This window comes from Anguilla anguilla, chromosome 2 (assembly GCF_013347855.1).
Source record: "Anguilla anguilla isolate fAngAng1 chromosome 2, fAngAng1.pri, whole genome shotgun sequence".
NCBI classification, from domain to species: domain Eukaryota; kingdom Metazoa; phylum Chordata; class Actinopteri; order Anguilliformes; family Anguillidae; genus Anguilla; species Anguilla anguilla.
This window is the reverse complement of record NC_049202.1, coordinates 45181074-45205472: the sequence shown is the minus strand read 5'-3', so window position 1 is coordinate 45205472 and position 24399 is coordinate 45181074. Positions and strand designations below refer to the sequence as shown.

General features: G+C 40.7%; 2 protein-coding genes across 3 annotated transcripts; one reads left to right on the top strand and one right to left on the bottom strand.

Moving 5' to 3' along the window:
* The first annotated feature begins 1783 nt into the window (after nucleotides 1-1783).
* txndc11 (thioredoxin domain containing 11) lies at nucleotides 1784-18220 on the top strand. Its single transcript, XM_035405404.1, has 12 exons — nucleotides 1784-2096; nucleotides 3106-3322; nucleotides 4432-4529; nucleotides 5326-5455; nucleotides 7828-7921; nucleotides 8991-9103; nucleotides 9602-9802; nucleotides 11519-12179; nucleotides 12488-12630; nucleotides 13795-13907; nucleotides 15354-15434; nucleotides 17432-18220. Exons 1-12 carry the CDS (start codon nucleotides 1972-1974, stop codon nucleotides 17931-17933), a joined length of 2478 nt encoding a protein of 825 aa, XP_035261295.1. The 5' UTR covers nucleotides 1784-1971; the 3' UTR covers nucleotides 17934-18220.
* Nucleotides 18221-18348: 128 nt separating this feature from the next.
* LOC118220934 (stannin) lies at nucleotides 18349-23234 on the bottom strand. Of its 2 annotated transcripts, none has more exons than XM_035405406.1 (2): nucleotides 23100-23234; nucleotides 18349-20240 (listed from the first exon to the last, which is right to left on the bottom strand). In XM_035405406.1, the coding sequence occupies exon 2, from the start codon at nucleotides 20122-20124 to the stop codon at nucleotides 19861-19863; it is 264 nt and encodes an 87-aa protein (XP_035261297.1). In that variant the 5' UTR covers nucleotides 20125-20240; nucleotides 23100-23234; the 3' UTR covers nucleotides 18349-19860. The 2 variants fall into 2 exon arrangements, with proteins under 2 accessions (XP_035261297.1, XP_035261296.1); XM_035405405.1 differs by having other exon boundaries at nucleotides 22888-23203.
* Between the last annotated feature and the right edge of the window lie 1165 nt (nucleotides 23235-24399).

The window sequence follows — 24399 nt, the reverse complement described above, 5'->3', positions numbered from 1 at the left end:
GAATAGGCTAAATATGGTCCCTATTGAACTCATGTAGGCTACTTTGTTAGAGTTGAGTCAACAATGGACATACCACCAATTTTCCACAGGTAATTGTTTGTGTTTTATTTTTATTCACACAATTGTAGTATTCAAGACTGCTTACATGAAAGTAAAATTTGATAACCCCGAAAAAGCAGGGACCTATAGCAGCGCTTTCCAGGATACACTTCTTTTCAAAATTTTAATATACTGTTGGCCTAGTCTACGTGCTAGCAATCATTTTCTGGAATTAAGTGTGAGTCAAGAGCTGATCACCAGTATCAAGCTTGTTTTATAGACTGTAACACAGGAGAACATTCATGTCTCCACTGAGGCATTGTTTATTCACACTTCTGAGTCTTTCCTGCCCCATCCTTTACCACGACACTGAAGTTGTCTTTTGCAGCTCTCGATTAAAAAAAAACAACAAAAATGCATGTAGCCTATGTTAAAGGGCCAAGGCTGTAATAAAGAAAGATCAAATAGACATACAAAAATGTCAGACACATTTTTTCCTCCCCAAAATCTACCTCAACATTCTGTCACGTGTACCCGAAAGTCCTGAAAATAATGTGCATCTGAAATGGTGTAGGTGAAATATTTTCACGCCGTTAAAACTCCAACCTTTTTAGATATCTCAGTTTTTGAGAAAGTTAAATTAAACATCTTTAGAGTCAATAAGAAAACAATTTACCAGTTAAAAGTTTGTTTCCCAGTGTTTTTTCTCTCTCACAATTGTGTTTATCATGATTTACATAAAGTTAATTTAACTACAATAGCAGTAACATATCATCACTGTTCCTTAACACTGTAAGATATTGAAACGATGGAAACACCTTCACAATGGAGTTATTTAGAGCTAGTTACTTTTTAAATGTAAAATGTGTGTCAAAGTGTGTCAGCATGAGGCACGTTGTGACTGCAGTTGTGACTGCTTCTATGCCCACAATCTTGTCGATTTGAAGGTGTAGATGGTGTAGATGGTCCAGCAAGAAATGGGTGAGAAATGGGTGAGTGGTCTGTTCTTAAATGCAGAAGAGGGCTTAACACAAAAGGATGCTGGTTTGATTCCCAAGTAGGACAACAACCAGAGTGTGCTAAATGCCTGTAATATTTGTGGCCAGAGGTCATATGAATTCAATTAAAATTATATATTGTAACAACATTGTTTTAAATATAAGTATGATAAATACTTTGAGCTGACAAAAACCTAAAATTTTCAGACATTGTAGGCCATGTTGATTTCTTTTAACTTATAAAATAAAGAAAATATGCAATTTGACCAAGATGGTCACAACCATGTGCCATTAAGATCGTTGGAGAATTCACAGCCTTTTGCTCTTCAGGTGCATTTCATAAATGTGCCTGATATTTGGGCCCTAATAATCTCAGGCAGCACACCAATTTCAGAACCTTGCATTCCATTCAGTATAATCACCTATACCTTGTTTTATTCAATTATTAACATGCCAATTTGAAAAGGCTTACCCTAACTCACTCTGCCGAGAAAATCGTATGTACGCTAAGGTTATGGATACCTTGATAGCGTAACCACCTACAACTTCAGCATTGTTTCCACGTGTGACTTGCGCGGCTATTCCCCCGCTAAAACGGCGTCCATTTCAGATGAGTTGTTTTGACGGCAACGAACAATATATGGGTTGATGTAAGTGATGACAAAATAGCTACCATCCCTGGTAGTTCATGAATTAACATTACATAGTTTCTTTTGCGACAGTCCCTTAATACGGTTACCCTGGATTTCAAAGCGGAAGTGTTCAGAGTACGTGGCGAAGGAGGGTTGCTTAGTGTGTATTTCAAAGAGCACATCAAGTGGGTCAATTGAAACTCTCCCATTTATGATAAGGCTGTATCCCTCCCCCCTGGTCAAGTGTATGTTTGCTGTGTAAACCTGGGAATATAAATGGGAGGGACAGGATAGCATCTGTAATGCTGCGCCGGTTACGGGTGTCTCACCGGCAGGTGGTCAATCAGATGGCCCGGAGACCTGATCTTCTGTGTGGAGCCATAGCGCTGAGCTGTCTTCTTATCCTTGCTATCAAATTAACCTGCAGGTAACCCCATTGCCGTGTGTGTTGTTGAAATTACATTAGCATCAAAACCCGGACAAACAGTTTAGTCAGCTGTTGCTAGCCAGCGTTCTGTGCAGCAAACACAAATTCACACAGTAAGTCAGCTAGCTAGCTAAATTAAAGTTAGCTTGCAAGCTAGCTAGACTAGTAGTTATAACTGAAATGTACTATCAAACCCGTGTAACGCTACTTATCTGATACCTAGTTATTTAGCTACAAGAGCGAATGAATGTTTTTTCACTCTTGTGGCTAAACTTAATGGCACAACTAAATAGAATGAAAGTTTGCTGGCTAGCTTTTCAGTTTAGACAACAGTGTCTTGTACTATAGCTGGTACAACTAGCTAACGAGCTTAATTTCCAACTGGACCCCACTCTTTTAAATTAGAATATACAGTGAACTTGCTGACAGATAAGATAGTGCTTGACTTTTTGTTTTTACCGTTCAGTCAATAAGCAAATTGTACATTTATAGCTAGATTAGTTCACCATACCTATTTCTTATCGATAAATTAATGAGAATGAATAAATGAACCAGAATCTACATTATCTAGCTAGGCGCTCGATCTGACTGAACTTGAACTTTCCCAAAATTGTAACAGTAATGTACTTTATTATGAAGTTTTATTTGACTGACGTGGCCTTTTCAGGCTGTTCATTTTAGCTGTATGCCATTCACTCATTTGAACTGTAGGTTCATCAGTTACTAACTGACGAATAACTCGGATTACTAATTTAGAATAGCGCATTTTGTGTAATGATGACGAAATAAATCCGGCAAATAAATTGAAACTATAACTTTTTATATAACTGCTTTTAACTTATCTTCCATCAGTTTTTGAACCAAATATTTAAATGAACAGAACCTTTGAACGAATGCACCCGGATATAATCGGAGTGAAGTATTTTGCGAAAAGGTAGTCAATCTCTGGATAGTGGTGATCATTCTAATGTGTTGCATAATTGATTTTTTTTTTTTTAAACCTCTGCAGCCGTGCAAAGAATGTGGTTGCCCCAGCACGACCTCCTGTTCGCTTCTTTTCCCCTGACGTCCCGGTGGTGGACCTCTTCCTGGGGCAGCTGGAGCAGGTGGAGAGGCTGCGGAGCATGGCTGAGGTCTCCCTCATCTTTCTGTATGCCCCTTGGTGTGCCCATTCTATCACTGCCAGAGAAGAGGTCCAGAAAGTTGCCAGGAGGATGTCCAAAGAGGTATATTGGGGCTGCATAGAAAAGGCTACAGAACAGTGAAACCATGTGTACCACAAATTATGTGACATCAGAATAGTGCACTATAAAGTGAACAGTGCACTATACAGTGCCCATGTACATTTTGCTATATACACTACATGGCTAGAAGTATTTGAACACAAGATCGTCACACCCATATGTGTGTGTTGAACATCTCATTCCGAAACCATGGGCATTAATATAGAGTTGGTTCCCCCTTTACTACTATAACAGCCTCCACTCTTCTGTGAAGGCTTTCCACCAGATTTTGGAACATGGCTGCGGGGATTCGCTTCCATTCAGCCACAAGAGCATTACTGAGATTGGACACTGATGTTTGGCTGTAAGGCCTGGCTCGCAGTCGGTGTTCCAATTGATACCAAAGGTGTTCCATAGGGTTGTGGTCAGGGCTCTGTGCCGGCCAGTCAAGTTCTTCCACACCAAACTTGGCAAACCATTTCTATATGGACCTCGCTTTGTACACAGAGGCATTGCCATGCTGAAACAGGAAAGTGCCTTCCCCAAACTGCTGCTGCTGCAAAGTTTGAAGCACACAATTCTCTAGAATGTCATTGTACGCTGTAGCATTAAGATTTCCCTTCATTGGAATGAAGGGGCCTTGCCCAAACTATGAAAATCAGCTCCTGACCATTATTCCTCCTCCACTAAACTTTACAGTCGCTACTGTGCATTCGGGCAGGTAGCGTACTCCTGGCATTCGCCAAACCAAAATTTGTTTGTCAGACTGGCAGGTAGTGAAGCATGATTCATCACACTAGAGAAACTTTTTCCACTGCTCCAGAGTCCAATGCATTGTGCTTTACTTACATACTTTCAAATAAAAAATAAAGCATAATTAACAATAAATACATTTATTTGATGCTCACCTTTTTTTGCATCAGTAGTAATTAGAAAGAGAATCTATGTATTGTATTATAAGGAGATTAAAAAAGCATAACTGCTAATGTTTCTCCCGGGTTCATGCCCTGTTCACTTGATCGGTCAGTCTGTAACTCTCAGGGTTGTATTTCTGAGGTAATATTATTTATTAGACTAACCAACATGACTTTGCTTTGCTCTGTGTGTTTCAGGTGCAGTTTATTGCTGTCAATTGCTGGTGGCATCATGGTAAATGCAGGAAACAGCAAAACCTCTATCAGTACCCAGTTATACATCTGTTTTACAGAAGGTAAATGACCAATATCTTTAAAGAGATCGTTTTAGCCTGTCATACGTTCACGGTATAAGCATTGCAAACAATAGCTGATTTTACATGCCATTATTCTTTGTCTGGGGAAATGTTTGCTGACCAGTAGACAGGTGTAGATTTCTTAGTTGTTAACCATTAATCACAGAAATTTCTTCTTCACATTAAGACAAACTACCTGGTTGTTCTTCGCATACTGTAGCTTACACATATCTGTTTAGTATCAGCGTGAGCTTTTGAGATTTAATGCATATACTATGTCTAGTTCTGTACTGATGGCTCATAAAACTGGTAATGCTAGGGGCTGTTTACACATGCATTTCATATGTAGACTGGAATGGGATTTGGCTAGCCAATGTTCAAATAGGTGATAGGATTTTTGTATAGTTTGACATAATTCTTATTGATGATCAGGAGTTACGGAAGACCTTAAATTTTGAATAAATCATTTCCCATTTCATTAGTCTGTCCTTATTTCAGTTTAATGATCAGAGTCATTTTTTCTCAGTGAATTTGGGCCGTTATCCATGAATAGTTGATTACTAGGCCTATTTTATATGTTTTTATCATACTGCTTGTTAATTGCTTTTTTGTGTCTTTGCTTATGCTGTAATTTCTAAACTTTGAAAGTTTCACAAAAGGGTTTTTATTGCCATCCCCTTCACACTGATAGATATTACTCGCATTTTATTCTCTTTAATATTTACATGAAAATAAATAGGTCCGGCCATAAAAGCCCACACACTGTATTGCCAATGACATCCTTCTCCCTCTGCAGATTTGGGCCAATTGAGTACAAGGGGCCCTACACAGCGGCCTATCTAGAGAGGTTTATCCACAGGGTCATCACCCCACTCACTTACCTTCCGTCTCGAGCCACACTACAAGACTTCCTCTCCTATCATGAGGTAAGTGCTTTGGTGCCAATTATTGGTGTCTAACCAGATTGATTATGCAACAAGAACAGATCCACTGCATGACTGGATGCTAGTAGTGAACTTGTGTTTAATTGTGTGTCTTTATGAAGTGGAGCCAGCTGAGCACCTCTCAGGCTGTGAATGAACCTGACATCATTCTGATGTGTACCCCTCAATAATGGCTTCCTGTGGATCTGTGTGGCCTGAAACTTCAACATCATAGACTTGCTCTGCGCTGTAATACCCAAAGTGAACAGTTTCATCACGTCTTGAACTTGCACTTGAACTTCTGCCTTCTAGTTTTCTGTGGTCACCAAGACCCAGATGGTCCCAAAATGTCACGGACAATGCGCTCAAATGCAGAAGAAGAAAAGGCTTGACCCTACTGGCTGAGTGTTATTATTGGGATCTGGATATGTGAATAGAAATGGCAGTGTAAAATACTAATGATATTAGAGTGACGAGAGGCTAGAGTGGACATAATGCCAGATCAATTTCTGGACATTGGACTGGGCCTTCTAAATTTGTAATACTATGGAATTTTAATTTTGGATGGGACAGACATGCAAGTTAACTCTTAAGAAAGATAATGGATGGATGAATGGATTTACTTATAAATATTTAGAAAAAGTAGTGTTTTATTTTTATTTGCAGTACTAGAAACAGCAAGGGCAGAACTTTTTTCTCAATAACAACTGCAGCATATAGTATTACACACTGCTGCATATTCTTTCTTATTGTCTTATTTTTCCCTCAATGAAAACTGACAGGGCAAGAACAATTCATGCTTTTTTCTATAGCTTCCGAAGCCAACATAAATAGTGCTATTGTGCACAGAAGTTGCTCAACTAGATTTTTTTCTAAATGTGAGCTGGCATCAGTCTTCCACATACCAGATGAGGGCTGTGGTTGTTTGAGCTACTCTCTTGAGACTGCACTATCAGCAGTGAAGCAAACTGGATGACAGGTGTATCCTGTCAACAGTTCCAGTTATTGTGGGCTTATAGTTTGTTCTTTATGTACTGTTTGTGCAAACACAGCCTAACTGAGGTAGCTGAATAAATTATATGAATGTTAGCAAGCTATATAATCTCACTTGCATTACGTTATTCTGTTCAGTCAATTCTTCCTTTCACATTTTAAAACCATTGTGGCATGGACTGCTGTGGTTGAGCTTGTGGTCAAGCTTTTAAGTTTTTATGGTCAGAGGCTCGATTCCTTGTTGTGGCAATTTATGTACTGCAAGCCCATCTCTCTCTGTGACCCTCTCTGCTTTCCTCCTGTCTGAATGAAGGGGAAAAAACATAAGGACGGGTATCTGCTGTCCTTTAGAAATGTGTGTGTATGTATATATATATGTGTATATATATATATATATTTTTTTTTTCCCCCCATACATCTGTTTCTATACATCTGCCTATACTTTGCTATAGCTTACTGAACAAGTACAGTAATGATTTGTTTTGTGGATACAGTGCCCTGAAGATTCTGAACGTTCCAGTGACAGTTCAGTGATAGTTTAGAGAATGTGATGTTAATGTTTGACCAGGAGATGTCTCTGTTTACTCAGTTTACATTAATTTTCAGATAAATTGAAAATTAACTGTAACATTCATTTTCAATTTTAATACATGGTCAATACATTAAATATGACAATTGGTCCAAGTAAATAGCTTTAAAACCCAGTAATCATATTGTGCTTTTTGAACACCAAAATCTGGTTACTAGTTAGATGGCTTGGCAGTCATATTTCAGTGTTGGGCCCTGGGACCCACAAATGGTTTTTGATGAATATTTAGTGAGTTCAGTCAGTGCTATATTTATAATTTAAACCTTTCAGAGAACATTGTTGTGGTCTTTTAATTTATATGGGTAAGGCTGTAAAAACGGTGTTGCTAAAAGTTCTTGTCAGGTAACAGTGATGAGGTACTGTCTGCCTGGAAAGACTAAGCTATCCAGAGATGTTTGTGACACATGGGTGACTGGTGCTTGAGTTTCCTATACCTGGCTATGTGTGAGCTGTTTTTCACATATGAGAGGGAAATGGGTGTACAGCCTCTCTGATCCTGGACCCTTTTTATTTTTAATACCCACGAGCCCTAGATTCTCATAAACTTGTAAAGTATGGCTGTAACATATAGGAATTTATGAGTCTGCTGTTGGTCTCTAAATGCATTACACGGCATGACCATTCAACCAGGTTTGTAGTAAGTCACATGCTGAAAAATCATATGTGGAACACTATATATAGTGTTCCACATCTAACAGTGACATGACAGACGTACATACGTGCCACTCATCAGCCCCCGTGTGAATGGCCATGTCAGGTATGTGTGTCTGACGCAGCCTCTCTCCCTCTCCAGCCTGGAGTAATAGGGTATTTTGAGTTCAACGCCTCGCCACAGCCTCCTGGATATACGGTTTTCCTCACTTCAGCTCTGCAGTCCCTGAGGAGGGGTAAGCCACGTCACCGGACCTCACCCACTGAACGTGGAGGCCATTTACTGTGCACTGAGAAGTAATGAGAAACGCACAATATCAAGTGTTCGTTGAGAATAGGCCTTTGTGCAAGGTGCATAGCTTGACAGTGTATCAGAAGGCATTTCATATAACATAACTTCTTAATGCCTTCCAAAAATTATAGTGAGACCTTGAGCTTATGCCTTTAATTGAATTACATTTGTTGGGCATATAGCTTGAAAATGTAGTATAGGCTGTTTTCTGACTGCCTGAGATATTTTATGATTTATGCTGCAGGAATCTATTGATATTTTTGTAATTTTGTACTTTCTACTGGTAATCACTGTCTATTCAACATCCCTTTCGCACAAGAGGGTTTAGCTATTTTGAAACGATTCAACTCAGACAAAGGATGAAAAATCAACTAAACTTTAAAAGTGACTGAATTATATTTCATAGTTTTGTATAAACTAAGTACTTCTAAGCAGTACTACGTTGGAAGTTAATTGGGTAAAGGATGTTTTTGCGTCTAAATATAGAACAGAGGTCGAGACATATTCCACAGGCAGTAAGCTGGTGATTAGTGATGATTTGAAGGGAAGTGACAAGTCAGGACTGAAATGCTCCTGAAATCTCCAGGCCTGCTTTCAAAATGAGCACTATGAGGGGAAAGCCAATTTTTCTTTGCTGGCTTTCATCTCACCATTTTATCCTACACAGATAATACATTTTAAGCCTTTCATTATTTTTGTTTTATTGATCTAGTGGTCTTAATTTTAGGAGGTAATGTGGCACAGTACTTTTTAGTTTATACATACTAAAACTTCTACTGCTCTGATGTTCATGTTGTGTTGAAGTGTTCACACCTGCTTTTCAGAAGGAATGCAATTCCCATTAAAATACTGGAAATACATAATGCTCATACATATTTTGTGTTGACCGTGTGTGTGTGTGTGTGTGTGTGTGTGTGTGTGTGTGTGTGAGAAAGAGAGCACGAGAGAGAATGTAATTATCACAAAGAATGCTTTCATGGCCCCTTCTAACTGTGACATTGTGCTGTGCACAGATTACCGAGGCGGTGTTAGATTTGGAGTGGTGACCAACAAGCACGTGGCTGAGGCGATCCCACTGCAGGAGGACGAGATGGTCTACCTGCACCGACACTTCAACAAGTCTCTGGTGAATGTGCTGCTCGCGTCATGCTGCTGGTTTTCCACTGGCAGCAGGACAAGCTCTACCTATAGCTGACATTTTTATTTTGAAGTGATTTCCTATAGCTGCTAAAAATTAAATGTGGAGAGATGGCAGCATTCAAGTCCTACTGCAGTGTTTTTAACAGTGCATCATGAAAAGTGTAGTAGGCTACATGATTTAGAGTTAGTCAGCTTTGAATTGAATGCATGAATATGGAGCAATTGAAGTGACTAGATGGCATATCCCCCCATATTTCATGATCTATCTAAGCCGCTGTCTTTAAGTATTATTGAAAAGACCTCTGCGTCATTCTAATTAGAGATCGGTGAACAGTTTAAACAAGATGAAAGCCCGTTTTAATACTGAAATATTTGTATCATTTGAGGTCAGTTTTTTTTTGTTTATCACGCGACCGTCGCTCATTCCTGGGTTATCAGTAAACGTGTCGGCTGCAGGTTGAAATGTTTCCCTGGTTGCTTGCAGGTTTTCCCGCGGGCCGAGCGCAACTTCACGTCGGAGAACATCTGCGGCTGGGCGTACGAGCACAGGGAGAGCGTGCTGCGCTGGCTGCAGCCCCACGGGGCCAAGAGCCGGCTGATGGAGCAGGAGCTGAGCAAGGGCGCCGCGCTGCTCCTCTTCCTGCCCTTTGACCCCCTGGCCGCAAGTCAGCCCCTCCTCCAGCTGGTCAGTTGGCTTCCTGTTGGGCTTTCAACAGGCCTGCACTCCGTCCGTTTTATCAGTCCCTTAACCCATTTAAGCCTGTGGGCGACTAAAGTTGCTGAAGTCTCTACCACTCTTTTTCCATCTGTGATTATTTTTTGGATGACTATAGATGCTTTAAAAAGAAATCTCTGGGAAAAATCTGGGCATTAATGGGTTAAAGTACGAAATTTATAGGGTATAGCCTGCTCCCCATGCTATTCTGTTGTATATTAAGCACACATGATTGGTGTGGTCACGTATACATGTGTTGGTGGCCACCAGTTCTCAGGCCACTTTGTGACGATTTTTTATGATGACTGCAACATATGCGTCCTATTTCCATATGATAACATGATGCATGCTTTTTTGAGGCGAGTGCACTTTTTTTCAGGAGTAGTAGTATAGCCTTGTAGCAACAATTCAGTCTAAGCAGAGTGGTTAAGAAGCCGGGGAAATGTTTCAATGGTTAGGTGTGGTGAAAGACTGTTAAGTGCAACGTCGTATTATTTAATATTTTTAAACCCAGTAGAACTTGCCAGCCAAAACCCATTATGCCATGAAACATAAATAAAACCCGTGTGTTCAGAATCAATGTATGATGCTGTGAAAGGTCTGAGAGCTCAACTGAATGTCTGTTCTGAGCATGTTTGTCTTATTTAATAATCATTTTATTTACTTAGTATTGATCAGCTCTGGTTTGTGTCCCATTACCCATGGTACAAATCATCTTAAGTACATTTTACATTGTGCCACCACTAATTAATCACGCTTTTGACCTGGAATAGTGGGACACTACAGTTATTGTCGAGTGGCACATTTCTTTGTTGTATTTTGTACGCATTTACATCATGTTCGCTGCTATCTCGAAGGTCAGGAGAAAACCCTTACCTGAAAGTACTGGTCGTGGAAACCAGTCTCACATGTTGTACAATTGCTGAGGCCATAATGTCTCAAAACCCTAGTATATATGAGTTTTAGTGCAGTATTTTTTTTTACCAAGCGGAAACCTGCCAATACTGCATGAACCAGCCTGCTAAGCTAAAAATATCAGCGCCCCTCTTCTGAGACACGGTGCGGGTAGCTGTCGCTCTGAAGGGCGAGCGATGTTAATCACATGCGTTTCTTCTGCAGCTGTGCCATTACCTGCTGTATCTGCAGATGACTTTGCAGTTTTCCACACTGAACTCTCAGACTTGAAGACAACCCTACTTAGTATAACTCACGCACAACATTATGTAGGGCATGTCTAGGGCCACCAGTTTGTCTTTACTTGTTTTCTTGCATTAACTTCAGCCCCATGTCAGGATATAGGGTGCGGTGCTTACATGTGCATGCTGATGTATAAACATACCTGACTGAGAGGCTTGGTCTTATATCACATTTGGCTCTTGGATGCTGTGAATGAACCCTGGATGAATATTTGTTTATTTATTTTATTTTCCCTTTCATAATTGTAAAATGTTCACAAGTATTAATTACTGAAAGAAAAATTACTGAAAGAAAAAACTACATTTTAAAAAATTACGCTGTTAATCTCCCCAGTTTTATATTCTTACATGTTCTACATTCTGTGCACTCTGCTGTATAACCATGGCATGATTATATAGTTGTCAGGTATTTTCTTCAATTCACAAAAATGCTTGTAAATTGTTTTGCTTGTTCTGCCAATAGGATTCTATCATGGTCTCCTCTTCTTAGATAGCAGATATTGCGCTGCAGTACCACACCTGCAATGACAGCGAGTGGTGGGAGAGCGGAGAACACCAGAGTTCCTGGGACGGCCTGTGGCAGACGAGCGGACAGCTGCCCTTCCCCAGCGCCCTCTGCTGCAACACGGTGGTCCTCCCCCGCCTGGACTCCCTCTCGCGCACGCACAACGTGTGCGAGCTCTGCCTCGACCGGTCCGCCGGAGCGGAGCCCGGCGCTGCCCAGTCCCCGCGCTGCACCTTCCACCGGATGGAGGCCGCCCTGGACTCCTTCTACCTCAGACAGAGCTCCTTCGCCCGCCTGCTGGCCCCGAGCATGGCCTGCAGCCACATAGTCAACTCCTACAGTCCCCTCAGTCGCTTCAGCGCCTGCTGCAAGACCCTTGCTCCCAGGATGACCTCCTACCCCCCACGCTCACAAGAGCCTCCTCCTCAGGCCTCAGGCACCCAGGCTGCCAATATCACAGGGCTGAAGTGCAGGACTAATAAGACCTTGAGGTTTTACGTGCTGGACTCCCACCTGCACTGGACATTTGCAGTGAGGCTGGGGGCGCAAGACCACGTCCGCCATAACGTGTTTGCTACTATAGTGGATCTGCCAGATGAAGTGCACTACATTCTTGACCACAGGGAAAGTCTCAAAGATACTCTGGGTAGGTGTTTTGTTACAGCTGATTTTGTAGCTGGTGTGGTGGGGTTTGAAAAGATCATTACCTTGCTACAGTTTGAATGCGCTGTGCTTGTGTGTAGCATTTATTAGTATCTGATGGTATTGTAAAGAGTCTTGCATTAATGAAGTGGTATGGGACATTTTTTAATGGGTCACGTGGTGCAAGGTTATATGTATAATCCCTGAATACTGACCGAGAAATTATGATCTGGTGTAAGAGGCTACTCAGTGGTGTAAGTGCATATTTCTGAGCGGCAAACCTTCTCTCTCACTCCCCTTTTTGTATTTCAGAACATTTCATCTGGAACTACAGCATTCCTTACAGTCCTCTGAAGAGGCACCTGGTAGGTGCTTCCGTGCCAAAGTCCCCGGACTCCTTAATCAGAGAAGTGACGACGGCCTCGTTCCTCAGCACAGTCATGGACCCTGAGAAGGTGATCCGTCTCTGTGCATATGCATGTCTCCTCCGGCTTTCTCTCTGACCTATACATGATATATTAATCATGTCATCACAGTTATTTCCATTGTAGTCAAAAACAATGTTTTGCAACAAAATTTATTTGTGTCACAATTTATTCCATTGCACATGCAGTTGTTTCCTTACTGTGACTGTGGTACTGTGCATCCTATGACTGTTGTGAAAGGGTTGCTTGTGTAATGTAACATGGTGTGAATTGCAAAAAATGTCAGTGTCGATGTTGCTGTTGCTGATGGAAAGTACATAGTGTAATGAAGACAGACAGAACAGGATTGCATAGACAAAATGTCCTAGATGACCCTATTTAGGCTTTAATGGTGTTATTTAACCAGGAGGTGTTTGACTGTAAACCGGTCAGCAAATTGTGTGCTGAAGCTGCACTAAAGCAGCTTCAGCACACAACAGAAAGCAGGAAGTGCTACTTCTTTCCTTCAAGCTTTAGGAAATGCAGACATTGTCTGAAATGGCAGTGGGTTGTTGCAGTTGGGTGTCTTAACTCTTTTTCTTAGTTCTTTGTTTTGTCTTGTTGCTTGATTTGACATTGTTTTCAGTTGTATGCACTGAACGGATGGAGTTGTGCTATACATAATGGCTGCCTTTGGCTGCTTTAATCTAATTCTAATCTAAAATTCTAACATTGAAGCTTGTGGAATGAAGTTTTCATGGGTACAAACCTATCCTCCCCTGCCACTTATACAGTGATACTTCAAATTTCATGAAAACAACTAAGTAAATAATAGCAGATTGCACATACAAGCCAAGAAAATGTGATTTTGTACTCAATTATGGAGATGTTACCCAATACAAATCTTATATGATGGTTTCATTTGTTTTCTTTTACATAATTCAGTGAGTATAATTGCCCTGCAGAGTATATATTTAGGCTTGATTTGATTCTGCATGGAATGACCTGAGATCAGAAAATTAGGTGCTGGGGGCCCTCCTTCTCTGACTCAGTTGAGGAAGGTGTGCATGTGTGACAGAATTTGATAGCCCCTCAAATATTATTTCAACAAAAGTGCATTTGTGTCATGCTGTAATAAAATGTGTGAAATATTCTTTCACAATATGATTTAGAGGCATCTCTAAACTCTGATGTCTGTGCTCCCTTTGTTCTCAGGATGTCTTGCTCTTCTACTACACGCACTGGTGTGGGTTTTGCACAGTCCTCAACCATATTATCATCCAGATCGCTAGGCTTTTCCAGGGGAATAGCAAAGTCACCGTTGCCAGGTAAATAGTGTGCAACCACCAGGATTTTTTTGGGCTGTAAATATTCTGTCTGGTTTTAAAGCTACAACTAACAGTTCATTCATTTGGAATTGACATGCAAAAAGCTGCAGAGTCAAGCATGTAAGGTGTGTGATCACAGCCTGTTGATGCCAGTGTTGCTTGGTTATGACTTGCATGAGGGACCTCCTGGGAAAACCAGGTTGTTATTGGAATTGATGCTAGTAACACAGCAACAACTCTTCCCTCTGGACTTAATAACTGGATCCAGATCCCCAGTGTTCTGTACTGTAGGAGGTCTTGACTTACTGTGGTACGAGCTCATGAAACCTATTAAACGAGAAGGGGTGGTGCCCTTCCATCCTTGGAAAATCCATACTGGATTTAAAGTACATGCTGACTTTCTCAGACTTGCCAGATAATCATCCTCTCAACAGAAAGTCGATTGGTCATAGAATCCCTTGCACCTTCCTTCCTTAACTTTAAAGGGCAGATTCATTCTCTGATTGACATCTAGGTCAAAGGGAAATTCCACCGCAAAACAGCATTAATATTTAACAGAACAAGGCATAACTGAGTCTCTCTTAGTGGCTGGCCAAAACGATCTCTGCACAGACATAGTGGCAGCAGCCAAATTTAGTGGAGGTATATGTTATGACCTCTGCTTATTTGGGAGGGTGGGTCATTAGAATTTTGAGAATTCCAATACTAGGCACAGGGGGCATTGAGCAAACTCACAGAGAGTTAGATGGGGTAGGTGCTGTTCCAACTGTAAACGGTACCCTCCCCCTTATCTTGCAGTAGCCGGTAAAATTTAAGTTCTTCCTTTGCAGTTTGCCACACTGCAGTGATGCAGCATTGTCTTATCTGGGAAGAGTGTGAACAGCACTAATACAATGCCTCCCTGCAGAAGGGCTGGAGATGACTACCTTAAAAGACAGCAGCTAACGGCAAAGAGAGCTGAAGTAGTGTATTTAATTACATTCTGCCTACCCAGTGTATTTAAATTTATCTAGTGTTTTCCAAACTAAAATACTGATCAGTTTCTTTTGGCCAACATTTTTAAGTATTGTGTTACAATGTAATGATTATTTGCACATCAAGAACAAATATTTTTTGTTATTACATTGTTGTACAATTCCAGAACATTATTTGTCTCAAAATGAAGACTTTACAAGGTTTGCGCTTTATGCCCTGCTACCACGGCAATCTGGCAACGATCTGTGAGGGTTCATGAGGTCTCCTGAATAACAGATATTGGGAATATTACAGAAAAAAATACTTTGACTCAATTTTATTCACATGACAAATTTGCCAAAAAAGATTTTTTTTTACACTGATGACCTATGTTTTGCGTAACACCCAAGATTTTCTGTATTGGTGCGTTCTCAGATGAAATCCTAAAGCGATAAAAGTAATTTATTTTTCTATAATGTCACTCTGTTCTAGGGTTAATGCTGCCCAGAATGACCTTCCATGGGAATTCATGGTTGACCACTTCCCCACCCTTCTCTTTTTCCCCAGGGACAGGTAAGGCTCTCCAGATTTTGTCATTTCCTGGTGAAGTATTCTGTGATGTTCTTAGTTTCAAGCACTGTCTTCATAAGGGCTTTGTCCCATGTTTTGTGGCTAATTTGGGTACATCCACATAGTAGAATCCTGTCATACAAGAGGCAGATGAATGTGGATTAAAGTGTAAGGTATTGGGATATCATTCTCTCCTTTATCTCCCAAAGTAGCAGACTGTTGCACACGTGTAGGACTCTGTCTGTCTGGCTGTCCTAGTCCGGGCCTTAATGAGCTGTTGTCCTGTTCCTTTTAGAGGTAGTGGAAACATAGGGCTGTTGCCATGGCAGGGCAGCATCAGGATCGTGTAATGTCTCATCACGTATTTATTAATTACTATGCCAAGCCAGTATATCCTGTCTCTCTTAAAACTGTATCTGCTATAATTTTCTCAGACAAAATGGCAGTTAATTCTGTGGTTAGCTTTTGAAATGTTAAATGTACAATCAAATTCATGAAAGCTCATGCTTACGTTTGCTTTGATATTACATCCTGAATGTCAGCTATTGTTGATGAACTTTAATAAATGTTAATTTATTGCCTGTATACCTGTATGAGATCTGTGGGATTGAGCTGCAGCTTTTATTTGTTGTTGTAATTGGAGACACCAGTGCAGTTAGGACATAATATGCTATTGTTCTGTCTTGACAGCAGAGTCAGATTCTTTTAGCTGTGGTTGTTGCCCGTTTTTGCCAGTTGATTGTTGTTTGGTCATGATGTTATGTTGTATGCGTGTACGTGCGTGCACCTTTTTATCCTTGTTCATTTTTAATCCCATCCCTTGCCCTCAATATTATATCTGCATTTTGTCAGGTTGTCATTGTAAATAAGAATTTTTTAATTAACCAGCCTGGTTAGTTAAAGGTTAATCAAATTAAAAATCAAGGGTTCATGGGATAATTGGTGGATCCCAACCTGAATGCAGTACATAAGCAAAGCAGATATTATGAATATCTGGGAATGTTGCCTTGTATTTAATTACCTGGAGTAAATGACATTATAATAAACAAAATCTGTATTTCTGAACTGTTCAAAATGTCAGAATAATCTTAGAAAGCAGTTAGTGAAATGTATGATTCGTCGACTAAAATGGTAACGTTCACTTTTCCAGATTTGAATATACTTGATTTTGCCTGTGTTGCTAAGAAACAGATGCCCATGGCATGATGGGGTGTGAAGTGAGGGGGAGGAGTAAGGAAATAACTGGTGTAATGTCTGATTTAAGAATCTGAGTCAGTTCTTGGGAAAGTGGTTGACGTTGCTTGCTCAAAATGGAACATGCATTTTCTGTTCCAACATTGGATGGTAGGATTACAAAATAAACTCTGAAATACAGCTAATAAATGTCAGTCCCAGGTGAATGAGTGCCTGGTGGTGCATGGCAGTACCAGAGGCTGGCCCCATGGACAGAATCAAGTGTATCTGTGCCATGTGCGTACATCTTAGGTGATGGAGGTACACTGATGCCGTAGCAGTAAGCTAATGAGGTCACAGTGAGCCCTGTGTCGTTCATGTCCTTACTGTAGCTATTGATTTGTACAAGATGTGAAATACCTTATTATGGAGAGTGAACTTACGTTTAAAGTCTAAATGTCTTAACTACTACTTGTATTTTTTCCATAGACTGCGTTGTTGCCGTTCTCGTTGTTAGTGTTAATCAGATTAACCTTCAGGGTCCAAGTTGAACTATGCGGTTGTTCCCTGCATTTGGACCGGTACTTCTCTCTAGGGGTTTCGTCATACTTGTTCCTGGTTATGGTTATACACTTTGTTGTACGTCGCTCTGGATAAGAGCGTCTGCCAAATGCCTGTAATGTAATGTAAATGTGAGCCAGTTGCATGTTCAATCTTTGCTCTTTGTCTTACATAAAGCCATTTGGGTGTGATGTCTGTAATGAGATATTGCACATTTGATTGGGGTGAACTGAGTTTAATTTGTGTACACCGTCCTTTTTGCGCAGGAAGCACCTGAGCGTGAAGTTCCCGGAGGACCTACCCGTCACCCTGCCGAACCTGGTGCGCTTCGTCCTGCGCCACTCTGGCCTCCTGCATCGGGACGGGACGCGGGCGGGGCTCGTGGAGGCGGAGCTGCGGCGGCTGCAGGCGGACGTGCGCCTGCTCCAGGGCGCGCGGGAGCAGCTGTCAGAGCAGCTGGCCCAGCTGCGGCAGGAGAAGCTCCGGCTCTCCCTCCAAACGCTGGCGCTGGAGTCGCACAACGCCGAGCTGCAGCGGCAGGGCCGGCGCCTGGAGGCGCTCTACCAGGAAAAGAGCCAGCAGCTGACGGACGCGGTCGGCAAGCTGCGGGCCCTGGCCGACGCCTCCGAGAGCCTGCTCGCCGAGAACGCGCTGCTCAAAATCCTGCTGGCCTCCGTTAAGGAGAAGGCCCACCTGGAGCCCGGCGCGGAGCGGGACTTCACTGGGGAGGGGGCTGAGCAGGACCTGAGGACCCACGGCCACTCCTGAAGGCCACCGGGACACACACTGACTTTTTAAATGACGGGCCTTTTGACGCCCAAGATGTACATTTAGAAAATGTCTGTCTGTTTGAGTTGCTTCCTGCCAAGAAGCTTTTGAATGTTTTTTTTTTTTTTTTTTTTTGTTAAATTAATCTATTTTTACAAATTCTTCAGAAATCACTAAGCATATGTTCTTATGTGAGTATTCAGGTATGAAGAACAAAAAGATGCTGCATTGTTTACAAAAATAATATTGCACAGATTTTTACAGATTAAACTGTTTAATTTAATTTACACCCGAGTTATTTATTGAAGTGAATCTGCGTAGGTGCAAGACACAAATTAGGCTCAGTTTATGCAGGCATTTAAGAATAATGTCTGAACATTATGGTCAAATGATCACAGAAGGCAGTCGCCATCACTTAATTTTAGGGAAAGCAAATTGTTGTCCTGTTTATTAATACCCAGCACACCATGAAAATGGGGATCACATGAACATTACACATAAATTTTTGCAACACAATCTCTAGCATATAAATATAACTTGGGATGACGTCAGCTGCAGGGCAGTTATTGGCACATAGAAACACACAGTTCCTGAACATGCTGGCTTCCAGGAATGAAATGGCAAATCTGCTTTGCAACTTCCACCAGCCATGGAGCATCACGCTATACTGTAATGCCCTAAATGTTAAATTCACGTACCCATTCGTGTACCCATTAATGTATAAACTTGGCAGGTGACACAATCATCAGAAATGTGACTGGTTTCAGATTTTAAATTTGACTAGCATCCTGTCAGTAAGACGAGACACAGGAAATTAATAAATGGGCAATATTACCAAAGCGCCGTATAAAAATACATTTCCTTATCAATTAATAAAGTCTTCTCTAGCTTACAAATGGAAAGCAACAAAGTAATAAATACACAACCCTGTGAACAATGAATTTTTAAATATAACACAGCAATACTTTAAGGATAACTGTACAGTTCAAACAAAAAATGTTAATTATTCATTTTCTTAAGTTAATTGAGAGGAGTAAATGAAACATCTCATTGACTGAAACATCCAAATATAAAGCAGCACGATTTCAGCAAATGACGAGCCTTCTGGATATTCTAGCATTGCTTGAAACAGCAACTTGGAAATCCATCATGAGCTCATCCTTTACTTTTGGAGAAACAAACAAGCTGCCAGCTATTGGCCAAAAGGGCAGCTGTTGTGCATGTAAAACATCTCTTTGATTAACATTTAGTCTCCAAAGATATTTTACCACAGCAAAAAAACACAGAACGAGCCATCTGGGGTCAATCCAAACAGGATGTGCCAGTTACCATTACAAACACAAAGTCTTAATACCATCACAGAGGTCTCATCATAATTGTCTGACAACAATCTTAATATTGTCCAGGTAAGTTCTGTAACACCAATTCTGACATTCACTTCTTTGAAAAGTGCAAGCCATTCACTTTGATTCCATGTCAATGCAGTGCTCTGGGCATGGCAACATAATCTGCAGGTTTCACATCGTCTTTGCTTTTCCAGCAAAAATGTTCAACTAAAGATTGAATTCACAGAGATACATTAGTGCTTCACATTACATATAAAATGTATTTAAAAATGATAAAAAGAAACCATGAAAAGAAAGGTGTGATTGATAAATACAGGGTTGCTCAGTGCATGCAATTGTTTCAGCATTGATTACAAAGTTGAGAGGCACCTCTACCTCAAGACATGCCTTTCCTATTTACTTGGGAGTGTGAGATGTGAAAAAGCAACTTATGAACGCATCTAGTGCTGCTCACTGTAAAACACATACACATACACATACACATACAAAGGACCTGAGAGGACTTTACAATGAAATGTTGGAAAGCAGTTCATACAGTGTGCACATGTGGGCCCATGTGTTCTGGAACAGGCCAGACTGGGTTAACTGTGGCTTTCAGGGCCATTGGGAGTGAGCTTGGTCTTGTGTTCCACCCGCGGGCCCTTGGCAGAGTACTGCACCAACAGGAAGGGCTCCTTAGTCTCACCTTCTCCCACAATGCTCTCCTCGTCCTCTGACTGGCCGATGCGCTGCAGGCGAAGGTAGCACCAGCACCCCAGGATGAGGGCGCCCAGGGCAGCAATGGCAATGAGTATGACGATGACAGTCACCACCCCAGTGGTGGGACTGTGGTCCATGATAGACATGGCTGGACAGATACAGAGGGCAGGCTGGGATGAGCTGGATTTCTCAGTGTGGATCGTGTGGTCTCAAAAGGGTTTGCTATTCTGATTCTTGCTTCTTACAGGTCCTGTTGTGAAGCCTACAACAAACAGAAGAAAACCCACTTCAGCTGAAATCCATAATTTAGTATGGGTAGTCGAGGTCTATGCCATTGTGAAAGGATAACCTACCCCATATATTAATTCTTAATATAACCATACTTCTAGTATCTATTTCATTGAGGCTTTTTAATAATTAACTTTTGATAATTACTGTCTTTCGTTAAAATTATCGAAAGGGTATCTACTTTATTTCCATGAGAGGTAATTTCAAAATAATAGCTAAGAGACAGATTTATTTCTACTTTTATGTACTGTATCAGATTCTCAGTGGTTCAAAAGGTTACATACACTTCGTTAGTATTTGGTGGCATTGTATTTTAATTGCCTAGCATGAATCAAACACTTGTGGTAGTCTTCTACAAGCTTCTCACAACACTTTTCCAGAATTTTTGCCCATTCCTCCAGACAGAACTGGTGTAACTCAGTCAGATTTGTGGGCCTCCTTGCTCAGACATGCTTTTTCAGTTCAGTCCACACATTTTCTATGGGATTCAGGTCAGGGCTTTGTGATGGCCACTCCAATACTTTCACTTTATTATCTTTAAGCCATGTTACAACTTTGGAGGTATGCTTACGATCATTGTCCTGCTGGAAGACCCAGTTGCGACCAAGTTTCAACTTTCTAGCTGATATCTTGAGGTGTTGCTTCAGTATTTATAGATAATCCTCCTTCCTCATGACGCCATCTATTTTCTGAAGTGCACCAGTCCCTTTTCCGGCAACACACCCCCACAACATGATGCTGCTACCCCCATGGTTCACAGTTGGGAAGGCGTTCTTTGGATTGAAAGCCTCACCCTTTTCCCTCCATACATAGCGCTGATCATTATGGCCAAACAGTTCAATTTTTGTTTCATCTGACCAGAGAACACTCCTCCAAAAGGCTAGGTCTTCGTCTTGGTGATCACCTGCAAACTTCATTCTGACTTTTGTATGCCAGTCTTGCAGTAGAGACTTCTTCCTTGCATGACAGCCTTTCAGGCCACGGTGATGTATGATTCTCTTAATGGTGGATGTAGATACTTTGGTACCTGATGCCTCCAACTCCTTCACCAGTTCCTTTGTTGTTGTCTTGGGGTTCAGTTGAACCTTTCAGGCAAAAGTTTGTTCAACCCTCGGAGTTAATTTGTGCCTCTTTCCTGAACGATGCAGTGTCTGTGTGGTCCCAAGATTTTTATGTTTGCATACAATTGTTTGTACAGATGCTTGTGGTACATTCAGTTGTTTGTAAATTGCTCCTAAGGAGGAACCGGACTTGTGGAGGTCCACAATTTTTTTATGAGGTCTTGGCTAAGTTGCTTGGATTTTCCCATGGTATCAAGGGCAAAAAGGCAGTGTCTCTAAAGGTAGGCCCTTAAATACAGCCACAGGTGCCAACTCCAACTCCTAATTATGACAACTGACCAATGAGAAGTCATTAAATCAATTTCTGGAATCTTCCAGACTGTTTAATGAGACAGTCAACTTAGTGTATGTAAACTTTTGACCCACTGGAATTCTGATAGTGATAGTAGTGAATTAAAGCTGAAATAAATCTGTCTCTAATTGATTGTTTTAAAATTACCTCTGATGTGCTAGTAGATGCCCTAATTGACTTTCCAAAAGAAATGTATGGCAACATGAAATGTGCAAAGTTGTAAAAAAAACTGAGTTTGAATATCTTTAGCCTAGGTGTATGTAAACTTTTGGCCTCAACTATAAATACCTCAAACAAGCAAATATGATCTGGTGTGTCTATATACGTAGTGCTTCAGTAAGTTGTGTTAAGGTCATTTTAAAAGTGATACAAATTTCTTGTTTTCTTTTATGTCTGGTAGGTAACTCCTGACGTTTTACACATATCAAATCACATAGGCTACACGATTGTTTACTGGTTAAAGAAAGACACTTGAAACATGCTTTAAACAGGAGAATATTTCTAAAAAGCTCAGTACAGACAACCAAAAATGTCAATACACCATGTCTAGGACAAAAATGCTTAAAAAACAACAAAAGCATTTGAATGTTTGAACTGCATATCAAATGTTGTGATTTATGGAAATGAAATAACATCATTACGAGTTAAAATATGTAGGCTACAATTTATAATCTGTATCCGTGTGAAAATTAAACCTACAGACAGACGTGTTGGCTGCGTCACACATTGTAACGAGTGGGACACGGAAATTACTTCGTCTCGGTCTCGATGGAATGTATTTGTTGCGTTAACAGGAACTTGCCAAAGCATAGAATATTCCATCATTGTTAGCCTTGCTGGCCAGTGAATCGTACATGGTACACTCTCTACATAAATAATAAACATTTACAAACTTTACATGAGAATTTACAATGCATCAAATGGCACTCCCTCAGTTTGACTGCAGGTAACACAGATTTGCAGTTACAACACTACAGAAATGTAGCCTACAGTATACTTCCAGTGTCAAAGGCTCCGTGAATATGGATATCAACGTAGTAGCCATCAAATTAGCAAGCAAAAACTGAGTATCATATAGGCCTTTTGTAAATATTGTGAATTCAGTGTTAATATACAGTCAGCATCTGACGAAATACAAATAGCGAAATAAAAACGAAAAGCAAAATTATTATCTGCAATAGCTCGCAGCTGAAAAAAAAAATGCTCACCGTGTTTTGGGTTTCTTTTTGTACCAGAAGAGTACTGCTTGGGAAACGGTTTTCCATATACTGCTATTATATTTCTCTCACGTAGACTTGTAGGTTAATGACTTTATCTAGTTATGCAATGCGTTGTATTTTATAGATCCATTATATCCTAGGCTGATTGTAATCCATAAAATAGCGCACGTTTCTGTAGTCAACGTTTTTGCAGAATATACCTTCATGCTTTGACTTCTCCGATCAACGACCCGCCCCCCGGTCTGTGGCGTCGAAGCACGATAGTGCGGCAAGCACTGAACAGTATAAGAACGGCAAAAGTAGCAGCAGCTCGTTAACATAAAGAAGGGCCTAACACAGGAAATGAGATCATGCATAAATTCAAACCAATGGCCAATGAAACTTAAGGAATCATTTGACAACAAAACACGCCAGATGAGCGTGGAGGATAGCTACCGTATCCCCAAGACTCAATATTTGCGGAGATTTCCAAATGCTACGTCCCAGTAAGTGTTCAATGGACATATGTATTAAGCTTTGTAGCACACTGATTTGAAAATATAGAATAATAACTTGAAAAGTTAAATAAAAATAACAAGATTGAAATAGAACACAAATTATATATTCCATCTTGCCATCTTGTCCTAACAAGTTTGTGAAAACCCACAAGTGAACATTTAAATCAGGGGTCTGCAATCTTATCCAGAAAGGGCCGTTGTGGGCGCAGGCTTTTGTTCCAACCAAGCAGTAACACACCTGATTCTACTAATCAACCACTTGGAATCTTTGCTAAGCACCTTGATTAGTAGAATCAGGTGTGTACCTGCCCAGTTGGAACAAAAGCCTGCGCCCACACCGGCCCTTTCTGGATAAGATTGAGGACCCCTGATTTAAATAATTAATAATACACCCGAGTTATTGAATAATTATTTGACGTTTCATTACAAATTTTATTAAAGCAGGAGTTAAACTAGAATAGATTTTTTCCTGCTATCCAGTGCTTAATCTGTTCTTCACTAAGAATCCTACACTCCAATGATAACATCGTTTCACAGACAAAATATATGGCAAAACAACTTTAATGAAAAGTATTTCCAGGAAAATATTATAGTAATTATTGTACAAACTTATCCCAATGTGTACTTTGTTTCATATCTGCTGCAGGAAAGTCCACAGTAAATTTTCCAGTGTTAGTTCAACTGTAACAGATGACATGTGGCCCAACTTGGTAAAGAGTTGAATTAACACCGCACATTTTATTGTGTGCAATGCTGTTCAATGCCGTATCACATTTCTCTGTTTGTATTTCCTATGCTTATTGAATTATTATTGAGGCTAACAACATCTAGCGGTCCAAACCAGTGTTGTATCAGTGCAATCAAGATGTCCTCGTATTATCAGGAAACTCATTTTATTTTAACAAGGGGCTACATCTGTCAGAAATTGTAAATGAGAAACACTCATGTGGCAAGCACACACCAACAGGCAGATTTGTAAAACAGTTATTGAACAAATCTGTAG